This window comes from Strongylocentrotus purpuratus, unplaced genomic scaffold (assembly GCF_000002235.5).
Source record: "Strongylocentrotus purpuratus isolate Spur 01 unplaced genomic scaffold, Spur_5.0 spur5_scaffold_15, whole genome shotgun sequence".
In the NCBI taxonomy this organism is placed as follows: Eukaryota; Metazoa; Echinodermata; class Echinoidea; order Camarodonta; family Strongylocentrotidae; genus Strongylocentrotus; species Strongylocentrotus purpuratus.
In genome coordinates, this window is record NW_022145600.1 from 33836181 (window position 1) to 33861095 (window position 24915).

The 24915-nt window shown below is 37.3% G+C and overlaps 1 protein-coding gene across 2 annotated transcripts; it reads right to left on the reverse strand.

Moving 5' to 3' along the window:
• Nucleotides 1–1688: 1688 nt before the first annotated feature.
• On the reverse strand, nucleotides 1689–24915 carry LOC590170 (neurofilament medium polypeptide). 2 transcript variants are annotated; one of them, XM_030986277.1, is made up of 21 exons: nucleotides 24703–24915; nucleotides 22919–23077; nucleotides 22160–22313; nucleotides 21015–21200; nucleotides 20366–20523; nucleotides 18842–18921; nucleotides 17901–18116; nucleotides 16484–16724; nucleotides 13791–13984; nucleotides 12145–12263; nucleotides 11339–11651; nucleotides 10696–10776; nucleotides 10157–10243; nucleotides 8867–8974; nucleotides 6817–6969; nucleotides 6130–6255; nucleotides 5199–5379; nucleotides 4108–4269; nucleotides 3353–3470; nucleotides 1861–1960; nucleotides 1689–1814 (listed from the first exon to the last, which is right to left on the reverse strand). In XM_030986277.1, exons 1-21 carry the CDS (start codon nucleotides 24749–24751, stop codon nucleotides 1776–1778), a joined length of 3024 nt encoding a protein of 1007 aa, XP_030842137.1. In that variant the 5' UTR covers nucleotides 24752–24915; the 3' UTR covers nucleotides 1689–1775. The 2 variants fall into 2 exon arrangements, with proteins under 2 accessions (XP_030842137.1, XP_030842136.1); XM_030986276.1 differs by having other exon boundaries at nucleotides 1798–1960.

A 24915-nucleotide genomic window follows, 5' to 3' on the forward strand; every position in this document is an offset into this window, starting at 1 on the left:
TCACATAATATCATTCAAAAACAGTTCCATTTATTTCATATTAACCATTGAATATTATTTTCCTCATGTTTTTTTAATGGAAAATACATTTTCTGTCAAAAATACTCATTTAATGTTGATGTCATTTACATTAAATTTTCATCATATCTCACTTTAATTTAAATCCACAACCACAAATATCAAATTTAGATGGAGAGGCTCATTTAATGTTGATGTCATTTACATTAAATTTTCATCATATCCAGTCTTTCCCAATCTCATTTACTCTGGCTATATTTCTCTCTCTCTTTCTCTCTCCCTCATTCCCTCCCCCTTTCCCCCTCTCTCTCTCTCTTCCTCCCTTTTTCATACAAGCAAAATAATAGTCCACAAATGACACAAAAGTACATCTTCATTATTTTTTTGTACAAAATTATTTGTATCACTCTTTGCACAAACAGTTTATAATATCACACAAAAATTATTCACATCAAATATACAGCAATAATACAGCAATATTTGTTTTTAAATTTACAAAATAAAAATGACTTTATAAATATCTATAAATGATATAGTATAACGTTTCCTGTTCTAAAAAATTACACTATTGTATACTATTGTCATGTTTTACAAAATAAGGCAGATTCATGTTGGACGGATTATACTGAATAACTTTCTATGATATTTCAAAAGCATCTTCAAAAGGCAGTCTTGTCAAGTTAACAATCTGTTTTCCCTTTAAAGTACATGAACATGGATGATTATCAAAATATTATTAGAAGTACAAATTGAATATTCATTTTCACAAAAAGTTTGTTCAAGTACAAATAAAAAAATATAGAATTGTACAATTTTATTTTTATGAGCAGCTGAAGAAATCTTCTTTTCATAGCATTATGTGTTTACTCAATCCCAGCTTCTTGACTGAACTGTTTACTAATGCAGAACAACACAATCAAATGAGCAATTCAATGACACCTTAGATAGTATATACTGATAGTCTATCCCTCCATTTTCTCCATCTAACCTTCTGTTCAAAATGTTTTGTCATTAGCAGGATGTATAACTTCTAGACGTTTGAGTAATTAAGTTGCTTGCTTGGCATTACCCTAAATCACTTGGCTCAAGATTACTTTTCTTTGATAGCAAACAATGAACATCCTGGTCCAATTAATCTGGCCAAATGACAATCCTCTTTCCAAAGGATTCAAGGTGGTAGCTGGGGCGTGTATGCACTGAAATAGAAATTCAAAGTCTGGTGCTTTTGTGACCAGGGTGGTGTTTCACAAAGATCCTTAAAGTTGAACTTAACTCTAAGTTGGACTTAAACATTATGGAGAGCCATTTGTAGCCTTAAAGCCACACTGTCCTATATACTGGTAGCTCCTTGCTCCCTCTTTATAGAAAACAATGCCTAATCGGTGACCATTGTTCCTCCATGATCCTCTTTTTCTTTTGTTAATTGAGAGCTGAGTTGATGAGATAGCCACCTGTCCAGTGACCTTGCAGGGTGGTCTAATCCCTCCAGTAAACTAGTACAAAAATTCAAGTATTTTAGACTTTTCATAAATTCTGTATCAAGAACATGACATCTCCTTGAAAATAGAATATAATATAATAATAATAATAATAATATTTTCAAGGATGCGAACAGATTTCCATAATAATATTGTTAAGTGCAATTTAGAGATAAGTTAACTTAATTAAGATCTTTGTGAAACACCCCTCATGTTAGATTTAATGCTGTTCTTCCTCAGGGCCTGGTTTATGTGCCACTTCATTTTGACTACAGTAGTTTAGTCTGGTCCAATCATCAAAAGTCCACTGTTGCTAAACTGTAGTTTAGTCTGGTCCAATCATCAAAAGTCCACTGTTGCTAAACTCTGCCAGCTCATCAAAGGCTTCACCGTCGCCAAGCATATCGTCTATGTCCATCCGAGGGTTGGCTTGGATCTGACGCATGCCACGATTCAGAGATCGTCTGTAGGAGGACAAAAAGAAAACAGAAAGAATTACAAAACAGAGTCACAGAAAATGTCAAGAGGTAAATGATGTAATGAACATGAGCATTTGCATTTAAATATAAAATTGTGAATCCCTTCTATTCTGTGGTGGAAGTCCTGCTTAGTGCTGAACAGCTGTTTGGATTAAGAAATGTTGATTTTTTTCTTTTTTTTCTTATTATTTATTTGTATATATATATATATTTTTTTTTTTTTTTTTTGGGGGGGGGGGTTGTGTTTTCTGTTTCTTGTCCTAAACCAAAACAAGTAGATTTATTGTATTTTCAAACCAAATTCAACAATGAAACAAACATTTAAGTGAACATTTTACCACATAAAAGGTCATATAAGGCAATTGTTCAAATGATCAATGCTACAAAAGGGATAGGAGGCAGTTGTTAAAGCTGCACATTTGCATTAAAGGTACTTAGTAACATTGTGATGGTTGATTTCACAAATCTGTTGAATCAGGATGCAAATCACGTAAAATTATGTTTGTATGTATGGATTATCCAACTATGATGCCCCAAATCCGAAATTAATTCACGCAATATGAAGATTTTTAACAAAGTTCAACGGGTTTTCGAACGGGCGTCGGTGTGCGGCGCTTCTGAATCTAAATTCTCCCAACCATTTTTTGAATTTTCCCAACCGTTTTTCCATGAAAAAAAGACATAAAAACAGGCTATAAAAAATCTGTCAACACTTAAATGTCTGGAATGGAATGTAGAGCCATTTTTTGCTTTGTGAGATTTCCGTTCACCTCAAATGTAATTAAATTGTAATAATATAGTTGGGAGAATTAAGGAATCGATCGGATCAATTTTTCCCAATTTGTACCATGAATAATGGTCCGTTTTCGCTCAAATTTGCAGATTATCTTTAATTGTACATCTAGCATTGAAGTCACTACCTTAGCACCACTATCTCTCATCTGAACAATGTTACCAAGTCCCTTTAACCCGTTCAATACTAAAGCAAAAGATACCTAAGGATAAAACCTTAGGACATTCATTCATGTATGCATTGGCTGAGAAGTAACCCATGGCCAATTGGAAATTGGTTATTCCTAGGAAATAAGAGAATCCAGTTATCAACAGGATAGGTAGCTACCCCATGGTATGAACTGCTCCAAAACTACATGTTGGTACAGTCAAACCTGCTTTAGCGACAGCCTGTATAGAAAGATCACCCGTCTATAAAGACCACATTTATTGTTTCCCTTGAGTATGGATTCTCATTGAAACTTGTACTACAGGAACCTGAACATAAAGACCACTTTTCATGTTTCCCTTGAGTGGTCGTTATATGCAGGTTTGACTGTACTACAGCTTTGGACTGAAGGCTTATAAATGCACATCCTGTCGTACCTTTCTACATTCTTGGCCAGGTTCTTCAGCTGTGAGGCAGTGATAATCTGTGGCTCATCACTCTTCTCTTGATTTCCACTCATAGTTGCCATGGTAACTGGTCTCTCAGTGCTATGCCCTGTGTTTCATAGACATGGAGACATAACGTGATGAGTAACAGGCATTAGTATCATATTCCTTGGCATTAACATGACTGTAGTTTACTCTAAACCATAATATTCCAAGAGAAAAGATGATTATATCAAACTATCAATTATCAAACTTAAATAATAGGTATTTAGAGAAAAATGAATTAACAAATATCCAGTTTAACAAACAAACAAAACTTTTATTAAATTTTATCAAAAGATATTGGTCCGATTCTTTCAGCATGGTAACAAGTCTACACAAATTCTAATTAGCTGTTACTTTTCCTACCTTAAATTAAATCAAGTATAATACAAATGACAGACCTGTGAAAACTATTAGGATCCCTACTTTGTAACTACTTTCATATTGTTACATAGCAGAAAATAAAGTGTGTTCGTGTTTAACTTTCCAATATAAACAATTTCCAAAAGGTGCCAGAAATTTGGATTCAGAATAATTTTATTGGTCCATTTGGAAATTCAGTTGTTGGCATTGATAAAGCACATAAACAATATACAATAGAAAATAATATACACAAATCAGCTTTTTGGAAATTGTTAATATTGAAAGGGTGAACATGGACACATTATATTTCCTTATTATGGTGATCTATCCTTTTCTCTCACCTGTTCTAGATAGGTTAGTTCCCCTGGACTGCATGCCTCCTCTAGACTGGTTAGTCCTGGACTGGGTGTCGGCCGAGTCTAGTCTGAACCCCTGCATGGTCTCTGAGATCTTCTCCCGGAGGAGAGGAGCCATTCCATACAGGAGCAAGTAGCTCACAATGTCTGTGTTGATCAGCAGTCACAGTCAAGGATGATAATTAGACATACAGTCAAACCTGCTTTAGTGACCACCTGTCTACTAAGACCACCTGTCTACAACAAGCACATTTTTTGTTTCCCTTGAAAATGGTTTCTCATTGAAACATGTACTAAAGTAACCCGTCTACAAAGACCACTTTTTGTGTTTCCCTTGGGCGGTCGCTATAGACAGGTTTGATTGTAATATGAAATATGGTTCACAAATGTGTATAATAAGATATAATCTTGCCTTCTTGTATAATGGTCATATCTACCTTGCATTGTGCAAGAATATGACCCTGGGTTTCGCCAGCTAGGACACTGATTTCTGTGCTTACATCACTCAAGAATAAAGTGATCAGTACAATACAAATTAACATGAAACATATCTTTTTTTCAATATGATAGCATATAATGATTACCGGTAAGCAATATCTAAAAATTTACATTCCTGGTCAAATTGTTCACCAAACTTGCAACAATTATCTCCAATCCTCCTTAAAGGCATAGTTTAAATATGTTAAATCTGAGATGCACGGCCCTACGTATTATCAGTGTCTGTAATATGGTATAATATTGAAGCCCTGAAAACAAATCGCGCTTTAAAATGATCAAGTGCCTCAAAAAAGTAAAAATCTTTGATTGACCGGTTTTACCATACTCGTTTTCCCAATAGACTGTAGTGTTATGAAAACCACAAACGCAAAGATTGATTTTGGTTTCCAATCATAAATATCTTGATAATCAGACAGGCGATCGGCTTGTAAAAGTCATGGTGTTCCTGACTGACCTAAAGGTTTATAATTATCATTGCAGCATGAGCTAAATCCAGGATTTGGTTCAGAATCTGAGACAAAGTTACCAGATCCCTTTAAATGCACTAATATCTATAACTAAATGCTAGAAAAGGATACACGTCAGACGACTGATAGCCACTCGACCATCTTTGCTGAAGTGCTCCAGTGATTCCCGGAATAGTCTGTTTCTCAATCCTTCATTGGCGAGAGGAGCTAGAGCGTCTGCTGCCTCGTTAAACTCTCTCTCACTCATCACCCCAAACTCACGGCCGGGTCGCTGGGCCATCTTCATCTCAACCTGTATGATGAAGAAAAGAGCACTTGCACTCACACTTACATACTAATCTTTCAAATAATAACTAATAATAAATGTGTCTCTCTGATATAAAGTCCTTAAACTTTTTTTTTAAGGCAGATTTATTTATGCATTTATTAATAAAATAAATAATTAAGTATTCAAAGAAAATTCTTGTACAATAACATTTAAATATGAAAACAATGACATTAGAACAGTTATAAAATCATAATATATAAATGTGACAATAATTTAACTATATTATTATAACAATAAATAAATGTAGTAGACCATCCATTATAAACAGGGAGCTTGAGTGGATGGTGGCCTGGGAAGGGGGAGGAGGAAGCTACATGGTGCCAAACAGGTTCTTTTTAAGGTGCTTATCAAACACAGGAAGCTTTCTACCATTTTTAAAGACATTGTGTGTATTTGTCATTGCATCACTGGTCCTTAGACAGAACTAAACTGTGTCCACATTTGAAACATAATATACAACTGAGTTTTTGTAGATTAATAAACAGCAGATGTGTCAGACAGCAAAATGCAAAGAGGGTTATAAATTATGAACTATTCCACAGGACCTCTTTGATATCTAAACTTAAATGGAAGAAGGAGGAGATCATGCAATGGAACAGCACAAAGAGTAAGGTTATCAAGCAACTTCTCATCAAATTCTCACCTTCAATTTCACATACAGTCTACTTCAGTTATCATTTATTTCAATAATATGGCAATATCACATAGACTTACATCTTGGAAGCGAGGTTCTCTGTATTTGAGTATGATATACATGAAGTATTCAAAGATGAGTGTCTTAGTGACTTTGTTCTCACTGAAGGACGTGTATCCGAGATGAAGCTGGTCTAATTCATCCTCCTATTTTATTACAAATAAAAGGAAACAGAAAATGGAACATCAAACATTAGAAATTAAAATTCTTTCTACAAATCTTGGCATTACACTATATGTATTTTCCCTTTTTTCCATAAATGAAGGTGATGTTAAAAAGAATTTAAATCATATGAATATACAAGAACATATAACAGAGTAGCAACGATTTCAAATAAAATTAACTGAAATGCATTTAATGGTTCATGATGTAAACATATTAGGTTTTCCTCTATCCCATTTTAAAGCTAGATGCATCTTATCTTAATCTTAATCTTATTTTAATTACTACACTAAATGATTATTACGTAAATATATTAGGTTTTTACACAACTTACCATAGCAAAGGCTTCAGGAAACATTTCAAGCATTTGTCATTACTACTCCCCAAGGAAACGATTCATTTTGTATCTATGTATCCTGTTTTGCTCTTCATCATGGTTACAAAGTAATAACTTTGTTACTACCGTACTTAAATTCACATATACAGATAGTACTATAACTATGCTATAATCAGAACAAAGGTGGATGATTGTTTTATAAACTCACATTAAGGAAGGGATAGACAGCCATGATGAAGTACTTGAAGTCCTCTATGTGATGCCAATCTACCCGGTCTACCAAGTCAGTCAAGATGAGGAGATATCGGAAGACGGTAGCATCCAAGTTACCCACCATCACATGAGCAAAGATCTGGATGAACTGTGCAAGAGATGGAAGGAGAGGAGTGTTCAAACTGGTTAAAGGTAAAGACCAGTTTTGAAAACGCCCTAATTTCAAAAAATGAAATGGAAGCTCTTATTACCAATCATGTGAAAGAATATGTTTTGACTAATACACGATGACAACAATTTTGCTGTTAAACCACCTACTAATTGATATATTTGGTAAATTAGTTTATCTATTGGTATGTGAGAGATAAACGCATGTGTCCCGCACCTGTGCGTATACATCTTTCTGTGTACAATGCTTGTAACTTTACGAAGACTGGGCCAAATTTCGTATCATTTTGATGATTCCAGAACCTTGCAGTACACACCAATATTTATATGCTAGATAATCAACCTTTTCTGATCGATTCCACAACGTTTCTTTCACAATGCAATCGCATGACCAGAACTGGTCTTTATCTTGAAATTTATATCTTTCTTTGATCCTACCTGAGTCACTAAGTTGCAAACAGTCATTGTGGATGATTTTGTGAGTTAAATTTAAAGTTTACTTGTTTATTTCACCAAGAAGAGGTGTGGCAGTTTAAGTGGGTTAAAATCCTGAGTGGACTTAAAGCCCCACTGTCCTACTTGTAGCTACTTGCGACCTCTATATAGCAAACAATGCCTTAATCCGTGACCATTGGTCCCCCATGGTCCCATTTTTCTTATGTTAGTTGAGAGCTGATTTGATGAGATAACCACCTGTCAGTGACTTTGCAGTGTGGTCTAATACCTCCTATAAAATAGTATAGATAAGCTTGAATACTTCCTGCCATACTCAGTTTGCAAACAGTCATTGTGAAAGATTTTGCAAGAATTAAATTTAAAGTTTACTTGTTTATTTCACCAAGGAGAGGTGTGGCAGTTTAAGTGGTTTATCCTGAGTGGACTTAAAGCCCCACTGTCCTACTTGTAGCTACTTGCTCCCTCTCTATAGAAAACTTCCCCAATCAGTGACCATTGTTCCTCCATGATCCGCTTTTTCATATGCTAGTTGAGAGCTGAGTTAATGAGATAGCCACAGGTCAGTGACCTCGCTGTGTGGTCTAATCCCTTCTGGCCCAGTAGTGTTGACGGTCTTTAAATGGAGGCAAAGATCATGGTTTCATTCCAAGCACAGAATGGTTTTCCTCTAAGCAAGATATTTTATCTACATTGTTTCCCTCTATCCAGCCTTCCAGGTGTAAAATAGTTACCAAGTAGGATAACATTTTTCAAAGTGGTTTGTCCTGTAAAATAGTGACCAAATGAAAAGCTCCTTATTGGAGTGGAATATGTCAATTAAAAATGAAGCTATATGATTGAATCAAACAATCAACTAGGAAGTGCTCTATTAAAAAAAAAAAAAAAAAAAAAATATATATATATATATATATATATATATATATATATATATATATATATGGGGCCAGTCACCACGAAATGAGTCCAGTGTTGCATTAGGCTCAATCGTAGTAATAGCGATGTATAGTGTGATTTCCAAAAATCGACTTATTATTTCTTTGTTTGTTGAAAGTTTCATTGAAATCGAATGATGGGAAGTGTGTTGTTGCTATGTTGTTGTTGACCAGACTATAATATGTTACGCATCATTAACTTTACACCTAATTATCTCAAAACTGGGTAATCCCATTGTTATAAAGTCCAATTAGGTTTTTGTTCATATTTCTGGATATAATTTATCAATTTTAATGTGTGACCCCTTAATTTAAAGCTTACTTAATGTAGATTCATATAATACTTAAAAACAGGAATAAAATTTTTGACCAACTGGACTCATTTCGTGGCGACAGGCCCCATATATACAATTAAATTCATTTAAATTCCAGAAACTGTCCTGTATCCACTTCCATTCTACATAATACTCCTTCAACTTAAAGACTGACCTTGTGTTGAGGGGCATACTCAATGACACCTTGGATGAAATCATGCATACACAGATAGGACACTTCTCTGATCAGGTAACGCTCCTCAAAATGAGTGTACAGGGCTTCCTTGAAAGGTCACACAAACGGGAACAGAAACACAATTTGATTTGATTTGATTTGATTTCCTTCTGCAGAAAAAGTACACAGTTTTTTGATAACAATAGTAATATAAAATACAATTATCGGTAGAATTTTTCTGACAATGAACCATAAAAAAGTAAATATATATATATATATAATTTTTTTTTTTTTTTTCACAAACGAAATGGTAAACTGTCATAAATACTTAATTCTATCAAAAATTTTACAATTATTTGCGGAAGAAGGACTATCATGTAAGCAGATTTCTTGAAAATATGACAGCCCCAGACAAAATTCATGAAAAAGATTAACACATTTATTAAACAGAATCAATACTGTGGTAGCATGGTTTATTAACGTGACATTCAAGCATGGGATTGAGAGTTTGTCTCCCAGCCTGGCATTAATGTCCTTCCTCAAGCATTTTATTTGCCTGCATGGACAGGTAGCAGGAAACCTATTGTTATAAAAAGCACTGCAATAGCAGCTGTGAAATGAAACACTTGCAGATATGGCGGAGGAGGGTTTGGGGGGTGCGACTGGAAAATGTTTTCATTATGACTATTATAGTATACAAATATACACGGTCTTGAGCGGTTATGGTTAAAACTATGCGCAAGAGGGACTCCAATAGCACTATTTGCTGAAGGGCACAGCCCCGAAGCAAATGGTACTTTTGGAGTCACTGAGGCTCAAAGTTTTAACCAATACCTCAAATAGAAGGCATGGGATATTTGTTTTACATCCTGCATCAAAAAATTATCACAAAAAAAAAAAAAAAAAAAAAAAATCCTAAATTTTTATCAAAAAAGATATGAAATATTTTGTTTTCATTTAATTAAGATTTGAAAAAAAAAAAAAAAAAAAAAAATCTATTCCAAATTTTTTTTTTTCAACTCCCAAATAGTACTCCCAAATCGTACTCTCATATAATACTTTTTCAGAGCAACCTTAAAATAGATCAATTATTTCTGGTCACGTGACGAGCTCTCAACCAATCAAAAGCCACTAAATTTTTGATGCATGATATAATTATCATTATTATCCTATCCTAAGAAGCGATTTACACATAAAAATATTTTCAAGAATTCACCTCAACTTTGGTGCAATTATTCCTGATCTCATAGTTTTCTGTCCCTCAATTAATACCAATGTCATTTTACTTACAAGAATGGAGACTGCTGGAGTGCCCGCTGTATCATCTTGGAGCATCACGTAGGAGTAGAACTGAGAGATCATGGACATCACTCGCCTCTGTAACATTTAAGGGGGAAGATAAAGCAAAGCACATGATGTAAATGCAGCAGTGGCATCCAAATTAGATGCAAAAATAGACTATAGTTGAACTTTTAAGTACTGACAAGAATTTTGCTGACATTTGTGTTCACAGGAGAGTACTGAAGACACAGTGACATACTTCTCTAGTTGCAGACAGTACATGGAATTGGGTTTTCGTTTGAAAGCACTGACAAAAGACAGACACAAGAATGGCACATTCGGCATAAACGATTTGTATGTTAATCATGGTAGTATCAATGATTTCACTTTTTGTGCGTATTAATCAGCTATGTTATCTTTTTCTTAAAATCTAATAATGGATATGTGTTTTCTCTTTTAGCTGTGTTCTGTATTTTTTTTTCTTTTCTTCATTATCAGAACACAAACTACTTGTAGTACTTGGCAAGATCATGAAAATAGGAACTCACCAATTCCAGTGGTCTGGGTACATGTCTAGTCTGACCTGTCCTTTCCTTGTAGTCATCCCATAGTACAGTGAAAGGCTTCTCCTAGAATAAAGATAATGAGAAGAGGGAACACCTGTGAAAGCTTGCAGAAATATATATCCTTTACCCTTCACTTACTTTACCATCAAACTTGAACATGAACAGGTATAAGATTTTTACAGACAAATATCTACTCATGTTGGGTTATGATGTATCTTCATCGTGTAAATAATACTATCTTATATAAACATCTTGATTGAAAGCTTAGTAAAGTATACCATGGTGCCCAATAAGACAAAAGCACATGATAATTAATTCTGATCTTGAAGTTTGTAAATGGTGTTCAAATAAAGTGTCTTAAAATGACTGATATGAAGAGAGTGAACCATTCTGCTCACAAAAAAGGAGAAAATGATGACAATAATAGAACATTCATATTCCTTTGACAATTCCTTCCATTTTTCATTTGGTGTCATCTAAGAAAGTGATGCATATTTCTTTGTTATCTTCTCACCTAACGTACATGGAGAGAGATGCAGTATTCAAAGCTGTAGTACTGTTCCTCATTCAATTATCTATCTACAAATCTGTTGATCTTACAATTTGTCCTTGATTTTATGTATACCTGTTGCTCTTGCGCAGCAGCCTTTTTCTTCTCTTCCCCTTCCTCCTCCTCTTCCTCCTCCTCATCCCCTTCTTCCTTCTCCCCATCCTCCTCCTTCTCTCCTTCTTCTTCTCCTGCTGCCCCTTCATCTGTCTGGTCATCGACAGGTAGCCTTATCGTCACCTCAGGTCTCTCCATCTCTTGTTGCTCTTCACCCTCCTGGGTGCCAGTATCTTGACTGGTCCTTTGTTTGCTCTTCCGTATCCCACTGGCATCGGTGGTTCCCGACTGGGGTCCGCCTTTCTTGCTCTTCGGTGGGTGGGGTTTGCGGTATCTGCAGACAACATAGGAAATATTCAACTATAAACTACATATATGGATGCCTTGTCTTATGAAAACAAGATACCATAAAAAAGGAAACAAAATATCATAAAAAGACAAAGACTGAAATGACACTCTCAACTAAGTTTAAAATGAAAGCATTCTTTTTCTCTACATGCCTATTGAACACTGATTGTACAAACTGAGACATTACAGAGGCAAATGTTAACTTCAACACTTTGATTGGGTCTTCTAGATATTATTTTCCACCTCACTCTCTCTATAGAAAACTTCAAATAAACCATTCTTCTATCTTCAGCGATGCAAATCTATCCATCTTGTTTTTCAGTCGGCCTTTCTCCCTCATTCCTTTGCCCATTTATGCTCCTGTCTGTAGAGAACAAGGAGGGCATTGACTCATATGCTTTTACACGAAGTTAATGCCCTTCTAGCTCTGAACAAATGCTATCATTTCTAGTTTGTATGGAGTTACTGATCATACTCACTCTTTGTCCTTGCGCTCAGACTGTATCCTAACCCTCGGTCTAGAGAGCTTGATGTGAGAGCAGTTATGAGGCAGGATGATGATCTTCTCGCTGCTCACCTTGTGGGGGCAGATCACAGTCTGCAATCAAAGTAATACAAAAATGGAGACTTTGTTTTGAAGGAAAGACGTAAAATCTATGATCCAAGAAAGTGCCAATAGCATAACATTAGGGCTCAATTTTTTGATATATATATATATATATATATATATATAACTCTACATGGTACATTAAGTGGACATCATAAAAATCCTAACCCTAACCCTAACCCTAACCCTAAAACCTAACCCTAACCCTAACCCTAACCCTAAACCTAACCCTAAACCTAACCCTAACCCTAATGTCTACTTAATGACTCATTTTTTCACTCCCAATGTCCTTCCAATGACGCCTTTAGTGAAATTACATATATATAGAGAGATATATAACAAAATTGGGCCTTCTACGAGAAATAAAACGTAAAAAACGTTAAGAGGACACCAAATTGTCCTCCTAATCACAATGTCTACTTAATGACTCATTTTTCACTCCAAATGTCCCTCTAATGACGCCTTTAGTAATATATATATATATATATATTTTTTTTTTTGGGGGGGGGGGGTAAAGGTAGTATATTATTGTATTCTTGTATTTCTGACATGTACAGAGTAATGAAGTGGGAAAATATTGAGTAATAGACATAATAAAATGATATGAATTATTGTGTTTATTTTCTCTAAAAGATTATACAACAGTTTTACGGCTGGGAGGTCATACTGCAGATATTGGCCTTGTTGTTTCCATTAATTTCCTTTCACAAAGACAGTGTTTATCAGATAAACAGTGTTTTGCAGTGGGAACTCACTGTGTAAGCGCAGTTTGGGATGCTATATGTGTCAATCAACTCTATGCTAATTAACACAGCTAGGTGTCCATTTTTTTGTGATTTTCTCTGTGGCTACAGTTTATGCAATCACATGAAAATAGTACGAGCACATGTGCTTTCCCATTCCATAGTCAACATCCCAACATTACAATGTGTTCCCAACCACACTGCGGTCACACTTAATTGCTAGATAAAGTGTTGCTCCAAACGAGATCAACTTGCTCAGAGTAGGGATTTGGGTGCATGAATGGGAAGGTGAAGATGGAGATCACAGAGAACTAGTAGAGGGAATGGGGTAACGAAAGAGCACGGCTGTCAAATCCGTATCCGGCCGGACAACTACCCCCTAGGACAACCATCCTCTAGGACCTGTCAAATCATATACCACAAGGGAAAGGGCATAAGAGGGAGTGTCCCGATGATGGAGTTAAATGGTCAAGACGGTTGTTGTAGAGAATGAGGTACACTTAGGATGAGAAAGTACGATACAGTGAAACCTGTCTATAAAGACCACCCAAGGGACACAAGAAAATTGGGCTTTAAAGACAGGTGGTCTTTATGTACAGGTTCATTTAGTAGTACATGTTTCAATGAGAAACTGTTTTCAAGGGAAACAAAAAAAGTGGTCTTTATGTACAGGTTCCCTTAGTACATGTTTCAATGAGAAACCATTTTCAAGGGAAACAAAAAATTGTGGTCTTTGTAGACAGGTGGTCCTTAAAGCAGGTTTGACTGTACTTACCTTCTCCCCACAGCTAGCACAGAACTTTGCATCCTTGAGCCCATGGAATGTCTTCTTCTGGTTGGTGGATGTATAGACCATGACAGAGTACTTGCTGAGGATAGCCTCTTGTGGAATGAACGGGTCCATCTCAGCACCCATGAAGTCCATGCTCTCAAAGCTGTCTCCACCCCCTCTCACTGACATTGTGGATTCTGATTAAGACAATAATAATAATAATACAGTCAAACCTGCTTAGTGACCACCTGTCTACAAAGGCCACATTTGTTGTTTCCCTTGAAAATGATTTCTCATTAAAGGTACTATGTCCCTTTTGCAGCCAACCTCATGTGCTGTAGAACTTTGCAGGACTTATGAATATGTCATGTATGTCCTATCTGTGAAATTTAAATGTTAGCAGTGTCCTCATATTCAAATTATGCAAGGAAACCTGTTTACTTGCTAGACTTCACTGTCAGACACTATTGAGTGACTGACTGGCTTTTTTTCTTCTTTGGTAATAACATACATGAAAAGAGTTGTAAAGGGTACATGAGCATTTGTCTACATCAATAACCCACTTCTTGTGATGGCCAAGATTAAACTGATTGAATCTTTGCGCAGCATAAAACGTATGACCATTCGGTACAATTGTCTGAAAATCAAGACTATTACTTTTGGGCTCTATAGCCCTAAAGTCGATTTGACAACTAATAGTCGTTATTTTCCCACTTGAAGACATTTTCAAGCCCCACCTTTTTTAGGGAAGTTCTAAATTAGTATTATCTTTCAAATGCAGTTGGAATTTAACTCTTTCATTTTTTTGGCCTGCAAATGGGACATAGTACCTTTAAATCATGTACTAAAGGAACCTGTCTACAAAGACCACCTGTCTACAAAGGCCACTTTTTGTGTTTCCCTTGGGTGATCGCTATAGACAGGTTTGACTGTAATAAAATTGATGATGAAAATGTTCTGGATTTATCAAAGATAATCAATCAATACAGCACTGTGCAAGGGTCTAATAATAAATACAGTTATAAGACTCGTACCACCACCTACAAATATTCTTGGGAAAACCAACCCTTTCAAATTAACACCTCCCTAATGCAAGGGTCACTCTGTGGCCTGGACCCACCCTCCTCAGAGGTCGCCAAATATCGACGTCGACTCGACGCCTAAGCCTGACCCTGACCTATTTGTTGTTGTAGTGAAGTCCTAACGTTCGTTTTTCTTCATTGGGTGAAGCTTTACTATACAAATTGATGAAATGTGTGAAGCTTTGACGAGTAATTTGTTTTTTCTGGTGATGTGACATCGAATCCAATCGGTCGCCTTGTTTGTTCAGGTGATGTGACATCGAAGCCACTACCGGTCGCGTCGAAAATATGTCGAAATCATGTCGAAATCGTGCGTTTCAAAACAACTATTTAATTTTTATTCCGGTCACTCATGCACTCGCAGAGTGATCGTCCTGAGGTCACCGAACTTTTCTCCAGCGAAACTGATTTCGAGATTTCACGAGATCGTTTTCGAGTAGTCTACTAGTCTCCTACACATAACTAATTGCGTGAGTATTCGCAGTATACGTGCCTGAAAGGCCAGCCTCAAGTCTGGAAACGAGACTAGTAGCCTACGAGCTGTCGGTATTGTACCCAGCATGCGCAGCGCAGATCGTGCCAAGTTTTGGCCCCAAGTTTTTGCGAGGTGAGTTGAAAAAAAATAGAAAGTTCAGAGTTTTCCGATCATTTTGAGACGGTACTACTCCGACCCTGTTTTACGATTGATTATTAACGAAATCTGTGCATAAAACTTAGCCTATATTTTCGCGAGATTTCAATGTTGACGTATTCCACAAAGGTATTACGCCACAGCAGTGCCGTGCGCTCGAGTCGAAGCCTTACGAAAGTGAAGCCTCACCTATGGAAAACTGACACAAGTGAAGCCTCACCTATGTAAAACTGACAAAAGTGAAGCATCACCTATGCAAATAATTCAAAGGGTGAAGCCTGCACTAACACATTTGCTGATAAGAGTGATGCTTTGCCTTTGTTTTTTGTAAAGCACATGAAGTGATGGTGAAACCCTGAGGTTACAAATAATTGGCTCAGGTGAAGAAAGGTGATGACCTGAGGAGGGTGGGTCCAGGCCACAGAGTGACCCTTGCATAAACCACTTATCCCCATTATAAATAAAATATCTGAATGGTAGTTTTTCTGATAGGTTAGCTGTTTAAAGGTAGAAGAATAATTGTCTAGAAGGTAGTCGTCCAGGGATGGTATTCTGAAAATGTTGGTAAAAAAAGAAAGAAGTGAGCACAAAAACATACTTGCTTTCATCAATCAATCAGGTAAATTCACCATTAACAAGCCTCACATGATACTGATATTGAACCTCATATTTTTGCACATGGTACTCACAAGGTTCAAAGACGTCCTTCCCCCAAAATTCTTCAGACAACACATATATACAGTCAAACCTGCTTTAATGACGACCTATATATCTACAAAGACCACATTTTTTGTTTCCTTTGAAAATGGTTTCTCATTCTTCTTCTTCTTCTGGTTAATCTGCCTCCTTCACTACTGAAAATTCTTGCAGATGTCATTGAAACATGTACTAAAAGAACCTGTCTACAAAGACCACCTTTTGTGTTTCCCTTGGGCGGTTGCTATAGACAGGTTCGACTGTATAAGTTCCACAAAGCTACTCACCTTTTCCACTCAGCCTGGACTGCTTGCCATAGGCCGAATGGTTGCTTCTAGCCCCTGCGCTGTTGAGATTAGTACCCGTTGAGCGAAACATGACACGACTGGGTGGCTTGGCTCCTGCACGGATGTGCTTGTCAAGTTCGTCCAGCTGGGTCTCCACGTAGTCCTTGTGGAGCCGAATCATCTCCAGCTCGTTGTTGAGGGCATCGATGGTCTGCTGGAATCTCACCTGCATGTCACCAAGCTGATACAACGCAAAGAAAGAAGAAAATTATTAATATACAAATGCAATCAAACCTGCTTTAGTGACCACCAGTCGACAAAGACTACCTGTCTACAACGAGCACATTTCTTGTTTCCCTTGAAAATGGTTTTTCATTGAAACATAAAAGGAACCTGTCTACAAAGACCACTTTTTGTGTTTCACTTGGGAGGTCGCTGTAGACAGGTTTGACTCTACAAGTACATCTATGATATTCTGTTGTATGATAGCAATGATCATAGTGATGGATTACATGCATGCTTTAGACCAGTCTACACTAGTTTGGCCAGGAGGGATTAGACCTCCCTTCAAGGTCACTGACAGATGGTTATCGCATCAAATCAACTCCTAATTGACATAAGAAAAAGAGGATCATGGGGGACCAACGGGCACCGCTTAGGCATGGTTAGGAGGCGCGATAGCTCAGTCAGTAGAGCAGTGGTCTCTTAATCCGGTGACCCGGTTTGAAACCAAGTCGATGCGCTAGTGCCCTTTGGTAGGGCATTAATCCTCATTACCAGGTCCCTTGGAGAGGACCTTAAGCCGTTGGCCATCTGGTTGCTTACTTACAAGCATTTATGAATTCTTAGCAGTCAGGTAAGATAACCACCACTTGTAATTGTTTGCTATATAGAGGGCGCAAGAAGCTACAAGTAGTGCAGTCCCGCTTTAAAATGTGTCTCCTGTAAGGATGCTTGCCAATAGTGCCCTATTTATTGAGGTTATGTTTCTAAGCACTTTCAAAGTTCTCTGGAAACGTGTGGATCACTGTTAAATTTGTGCAGTACATTTGGTATGGTCATACAATCATTTGTATGAATAGACAAAAGATCTTACAAATAAGCAAATACCAGGTATCAGCTGATACACTTTGACAAATAGTGTAAATAGCATCATCATTAACATCCTCATTCAACCCTCCATTCAATTTTGCCCTCTCTCATTTCATACATTCTAAATTCTGCATACCAAGATAGTTCATGTAACCATTATCATTAATATCAGTGACATCACTTTTTTCCATGAAATGATTACAAAAATTGTAAAAAATATTATACTTTCTTGAAAATCATTCTAAAAAAATTCTAATGTACTTCCGATGGTAATATCTGTTTTATTCGTTCATAATTAATATTTTAAAGTTAAACTGCAACATACCTGCATATCCAGCTTTTCAATGATAAGCTCCTCCTGATCATAGATGTGATCCGGTAAGATTTGATCCTCTCTAGGTTTATCCTTGAAGACCCTGTCTTTGAGTTCCATCACATGACTCTCAAAGAACGCATCAAACTCCTCGATCGTCTGGTTCCTCACCAGGAGCAACTGCTTCTCAATCTTCTTCGCTGCCTCGTAGTCCGTCAGGAGATGATTCTGTAGAGTGATCACAGGATGGGATGAAAGAAAGCTTAATAAGATTTCAGTTACCGTATTCTTTCCTGGAATATCTTGCATTACAGCATACTGGACTGAGCAGTGGTCACAATTATGTTGGTGCATATATAGCCAGCTCTATGATGCTGTCAAATATTTGCTTCCTTATGAAGAATGCAAGTGAATTAGAGGTCAGCATTAATTTAGATCCTTGCATGTAATATATATATATATATATATATATACATGTATATATAAATAACCTCTTGCCTTTCATTGTGATTGTAACCTATCTAATTTTAATTGTCTTTGTCCAAAAAATGAACATATTTATATACTCTCCCCATTAATTTGACTCTTGCCATGAATTTACAAGCACATGCCCTTTAAGACACATGATTTCAAGTAAACAATATCTCTTGGGAATCAGTCCGCTTTGCCTGATTAATAAACAGATTAATACCACATTTCTTCATCATTTTGATTCCTGTCATTGACGAACACGAATGGCCTTTAAAGACCCACTGTCCTACTTGTAGCTACTTGCTCCCTCCATGTAGAAAACTTCCCCAATCGGTGCCTGTTGGTCCCCCATGATCCTCTTTTTCTTATGTTAATTAGTGAGAGCTGAGTTGATGAGATAGCCACCTGTCAGTGACCTGGCTGGGTGGTCTAATCCCTTCTGGCCCAGTAGTATTGACGGTCTTTAAAGACACCATCCTCACCTTTTTTGTTGCAATAGCTGACTTCCTGGACTTCTTTGGAGCATGTGTGAATTTGTCCTCTCCTGGTCTGAATATGAAAGCTGCATAATTAAGAAAGGAAGAAAATCTACTATTAGAATCAATTTACTATCTTTTCAAAAGCTAATGGGCATATTTTTGATTGAGTCATCCCAAACAGAGGGACAGAAATATCCTCCTCCAAATCCCTTCTACTTCCACCATACATCATTCATGCTCATAATAAAAAGCATCATACTTTTTTCTTGACTAACATAAGCCTAGTTCACATGAAAACCACCTTTGAACTAGATGGATGTTCGACTGCGTGCAGTTGAAAATGATGCCTCCGCCATAGAGCAATTTTTCAAATTCAAGTTTGATTGTATTCCATTAACAGGTTTGCAGAATATCGTTATTACAAGCTATTTTTTATATACATGTATGACCCTTTGGTCTTCTATCTTATGACCCTAAAATCTAATCAGTTCAATGGCTCTGCAAGACATGTCCCGAGTTTGATAGTAATCCATTCGTCAGTTCTAATAAAAAGGCATTCACAAGCTATTTTTGCATACATAATGAGCCCCATGACCTTTGACCTCATGACCCCAAAATCTACTCAGTTCATTGGCTCTGCAAGATAAATACATGTTTTGAGTTTGATGGTAATCTGTCCATCGGTTCTAATGATAATGTGATCATAAGCTATTTTTGCATACATAATGAGCCCTGTGACCTTTGACCCCAAAATCTAATCAGATCATTGGCTCTGCAAGATACTTACATGATTAAAGTTTGGCAGGAATTCATTTACCCGTTCTTGAGATAACACCATCACAAGCTATTTTTGCATACATAATGAGCCCTGTCACCTTTGACCCCAAATCTAATCAGTTCATTAGCTCTGCTATATATGTATGTGACCTAAGTTTGGCAGGAATCCATCCTTCGGTTCTTGAGATAATGTGATCACGAGCTATTTTGCATACGTAATGAGCCCAGTGACCTTTGACCCCGTGACCCCAAAATCTAATCAGTTCATTAGCTCTGCCAGATACATACATGGTTAAAATTTGGCAGGAATCCATCCATCGGTTCTTGAGATAACGTGATCACGAGAACGGGACGTACGGACGGACGGACAATCCGAAAACATAATGCCTCCGGATACTTCGTAACGGAGGCATAAAAAGATACTACCGGTACTGGAAATGTAATGACATCATCAAAGTGCCTTTAAATTTTTTTTAATTAACCTGTGACAAATGATTTTCGGCCATTCCCATAGGTCTCGAACAGAAACCACCAACGTCCTATATGAGATGGATTAACACACAATGTTACAAGTGCTTTTGTCTAGAGGCCACTGCTGCAGACAGATACTTTGTCACCCAACTTGCTATTTCTTTATCAAAAAGTTAAGTTGATTTCATTTTGCTGTGCTTTTCTTTACAGATGGTATATCAGATTGTGTCTGAATGAGGCCCACAACACCTCACTCTTGCCTCATCGCATCATACTAACCTTCCTCTAAATCATCGTATCCCTTTTTATAGTGACTGAGGTATTCCACCTCGCTCTTCAGTTTGGCCACCTCTTCCTCCAACTGGTGCTTCTCCATCTCAAGTTGTGTCTTCTCCCTGAAGGCTTCCTCCTTCAGAGTTATGATCTCATCCTCCTTGCTACAATGAGACATTGAGATAACAACAACAGATTTATAAGATCACCTTAAATGAAGGTTTGAGAGTATTTAGCCAAGGTGGGTATTCATTTTCCTTTACTTTCCAAGCTAGGAATTATATTACGACTCAACTACCTCGACACGCCTTAAAGAACTTGACTATAGGCCTAAATAGTCAAATTTGACTGAGCGCCATAATTACAACCAACAACAACAACATTCTCCTTTAAAGTACTGCACATGTGGTGGTGACAAGTTTTTTATCCATCATCAGAATCTAAATGAAGCTACCAGTAAAGGGATTTTTTAAAACATGATACTTCTACAGATGCAGATGTCTTGGTATCAGTACACTTAGTTCAATCAGCAGTGGCATAACCAGGGTGGCCAAAAAAGAATGCAAAACCAGAGATCCTCCATTTTAATGACATCATTGACACAACACCAGTAGTTTTTGTTTTATTGGTATTGGGGCCAGGGTGAGAAACACACCTTGCAATTGTATCATCTCTATCGTCGATCATCTCTTCTTTCTCCTCCACCGTGGCTTGAAGTCCTAAGATGTCATCCCTCAGGACGCCAATGGTTGTCACCGCCTGGTTGAACTGCATTGTTTTGTCTGAGAGGCGCTTCTGAAGAACCTTGACCTCCTCTCGCAGTTCATCAGCTTCCTCATGCCTGAATAAAGAGATGGACACAAATTGACTATCATTTGAAATAAGTTGTGATTTAACATTTGCTTACCGGTAATCAATTATCATGGTACAAGAATACTGTAAACAAAATATTGCATTGGATCAGCGACAAAAAGAAACAGGAACGGTGAACGATTTAGCTCTTGAAAGCTCCAAAAGTGCTCGGGTAAATTAAAACAAAATCTCTGATAAAAACCATTAAAAATGAATTAAAATCACTGTTAGAAAATTGCGTAATGTACAAAAGCAAATCCTCGAAGAGCCTCCGCCAACAGAACAATATTTTGTACACTGCATTGGATTTTGGTGATCCAAAAGGCTCAGGGTTTGTAATTGTAGTCCTTGAAATAATTATTGCTGCCAGAGCTTAAACAATGGAAACTATCTTAAAGAACATTGGAAGCGCACATTGATGTGATATGTATCCCAATGTTATAGCGTTTAATTGCCGGGAGAGAGAAGGGCCCATATAGCATTTTACACAGGGTAAATACATTTTTGATTCTTGGCAAATGATACAAATTTAAAAAGAATTGACAAATCATAATCATCATTACTATTAGAGTATCAATTTCCAATTAAATTCCAAATAAGGAATTTAAAGTAGTTGTACAGCATGGGCCTAGAACTAAAGAAGAATCAGAATATTTAAGTATTAAAGGTAGGCTTTACTACTTCAGCTAGAAGGGATTAGACCATCGAGGTCACCATCGAGGTCACTGTGACAGGTGGCTATCTCATTAACTCGGCTCTCATTTAACATAAGAAAAAGAGGATCATGGGGGACCAACAGGCACCGATTGGGGAAGTTTTCTATATAGAGGGAGCAAGTAGCTACAAGTAGGACAGTGTGCCTTTAATAGCCCAAAATAACTCCCCTTCATAGGTTTATAAATGTAACTTAAGCATAGAAAACCATTAATAAGAAAAAACATGAATTACCTAGAATCATAGACTCTCTGCACGAGAGAGAAATATGGTATTCTCTCTATGTAGACCTTGTTCTCTACCCCTCTGGCTGTCACAACATTGGTAGCAGCGCTGTAGTCTGTATGTTGCTCCTGTGAACCAGTGTACTGGTGACTGTATACAGCCTCTGTTCATGTGAGAAAGGATAATCATAGATGAATTGGAATATCTGTGTAATATATAAGCCCCATGCACATATGGCAGGATAAAATAAAACACTGCTTAACCCGTCTTTGCTGAAGATGGCACATCCAGTTTAAGAATTAGATTCGTGAACAATGTGTAGAGACTAAAAATTGTTAAGCTTTCTTCCTAGACCACAAACCGGTAATAGTTTTCAATGGGATATATTCTATGCCCAAGTAAATTGGACAGTAAATAGAAATATTATTTTACACTTTTTTGTTACACCTCATTATGTATGCTTATACTAATAATAATGACAACTTTTCACAAGAGCTATATCACACATAACAAGGACAATACAAATTGTTTGTTAAGGTTATAGAATAAAATTGAATTTGAAAGTAAGAATTTTGAGAATTCTTAAAGTGGTGACTATCTCTTGAAATGTACAATTTCTTTTATCACACTACATGTACTTCTACTTCTACGCCGTTTCTCATCAAAGCCTGTTCAGCATCTGGATGAGGGTTGGTTGCACGGTGCTACAGGGAAAGCTATGATGTTAGGAATTAAACTTGGATGATATTTTTGAAGCATTTTCCTTACCAAACATCTCATCTCTAACCATCTTCAGGATCTTCCGGAAGATTCCCAGCTGGGGTAAGACCTCGTCAAACACCTCAAAGATTGACATCGCCCTCTGTGAAGATGGGCACTTTGTGCTTCTCTGTTGGACCTCATTGAGTCGCACTTCAAAGCTGGTGGCTAAAATGGATAAATGAAAATACCGGTAATTTGAAGAAGAAAAAAAAAATTAAAAACAACAAACTGGACTTTAAGGCATCGTTTAACACTTTAACAATGTTAAATCTGAGATGCATGGCCCTACGTGTTATCAGTGTCTGTAATATGGTATAATATATTGGAGCCTTAAAAAAAAATCGCGCTTCAAAATGATCTAGAAGAGCCTCAAAAAAGTAAAAATCTTTGAGTGACCGGTTTTACCATAGGCCTCACATTGAACATGACGGACGGACAAAGAAAGAGGACAAAATATACAGTTCCTCATTCTAACCCTCAACAATTGCTGTGGTAGACAAAGGAATATCCCTTCACTGCTATTATGTAAAAATGTGTAGATCATGTGTCACATGCATATTCACCTGTTCTACACATTTTTACATAATAGCAGTGAAGGGATGTTCCTTTGTCTACAACAGCAATTGTTGAGGGTAGAATGAGGAACCGTATATTTTGTCCTCTTTCTTTGTCCGTCATGTTCATACTAGACTATAGTATAGACGCAAAATTTGGTTTCGATTTCCAATCATAAATATTTTGATAATCAGACAGGCGAAAGGCTTAAGAGTCATGGGGTTCCTGACTGACCTAAAGGTTTATAATTATCATTGCAGCATGAGCTAAATCCAGGATTTTGTTTCGGAATCTGAGACAAAGTTACCGGATCCCTTTAAAAGCGGCATAGGTCTATACATATGCCATGATGTTGACATTTTTAAAAGACTAGAATCTGTTTTTTCACCCAACAATACAAACGATCCTCCACGTGTGAGAAAGAGTTAAAGTTAGAATTGATGACAATATTGCAAGTTGTGCCACTACGCGTAGCTACGTCCGACGTGACCATCCGCAACCGGCTGCTGCCCTTGCCTGGCTAGCTGCGCTGCGTCCCTTTTCTCGCTGGTTTTTGGACTTGCTAGAGCTTGAGCCTAGAGCCTATTGCCATTGACTATAACGTGTATTCACTTCCGGGGTTTATGGCGCGAATGTCTATCCATACTTTCATTCACTATACACGCAGATGTTATGCGATGTAACCATGGTTTGGACTGAGCGGAGCTCACGCCTCCCTAATTAGCTGATTCCAAAAATGTGGGAAGGGTATATTTAAACTGTTGGGGCGAGTGATCTCTTGGGGCTAGCGAAAAAATAAGTGCATACATATTTTCCTTACGTCTTGCCGGACATAAGCCCGGGGGGCGCAGCTCAGGAAAGTGGCAAATTTTGGAGCTAGGATGCAAACAACATTTAAATCGCTGTTTTGACCAAGATATTTTTAGAATTTTGGGGGTGCGCCCCCTTGGGGAATATGGAGAAAAACCTGCTCTTTCATATGACACCTCATTTACTGAGTTTCACCTTCAGGATCACAAGCCCCAAAGGTTTGAATTTCAATTTTTTTCATAAAATCATTGACCAATTTTCATGGTGGCGCAATGCACGTAGACTGCATAGGGATGTGTGCAATCTCTATGGGAAGTATTTTAGCACACAACATCGAGTGCGCGATCAGACACCCTACTACTAGTAGTAGTACCGTAGTAGAGGCTGACTATGACTAGCGCTGCGGTGCGCGCTGCGAATCTTACCAGGTGAATAACTCTCCAACACGCCATCCTGCTTCTCTTTCCCATCCATGGTAGGGTTTAGCTATTGATCTTTAAATGAAATGTATGTGTATAACATTAATTCGAGCTAAGGTTGATACAAAAAATTGGATCAAGTTGGTTGGCCCATAACAACAACACACACGTTCGTTCTCCATTACGTTGCTAGCTACGCCATACAATCTACGGTATCAT

What these genes read in the sequence shown, in the direction of transcription:
- LOC590170 (XM_030986277.1), bottom strand. Translation starts at nt 24,751, where the DNA reads ATGGATGGGAAAGAGAAGCAGGATGGCGTGTTGGAGAGTTATTCACCT. An exon ending in CAGAGAGTCTATGATTCTAG is followed by an intron (nt 21,201 to 22,159) that starts GTAATTCATGTT and finishes CTCTTTATTCAG; the next exon opens with GCATGAGGAAGCTGATGAAC. An exon ending in GTGCTAGCTGTGGGGAGAAG is followed by an intron (nt 12,264 to 13,790) that starts GTAAGTACAGTC and finishes CTTTGATTGCAG; the next exon opens with ACTGTGATCTGCCCCCACAA.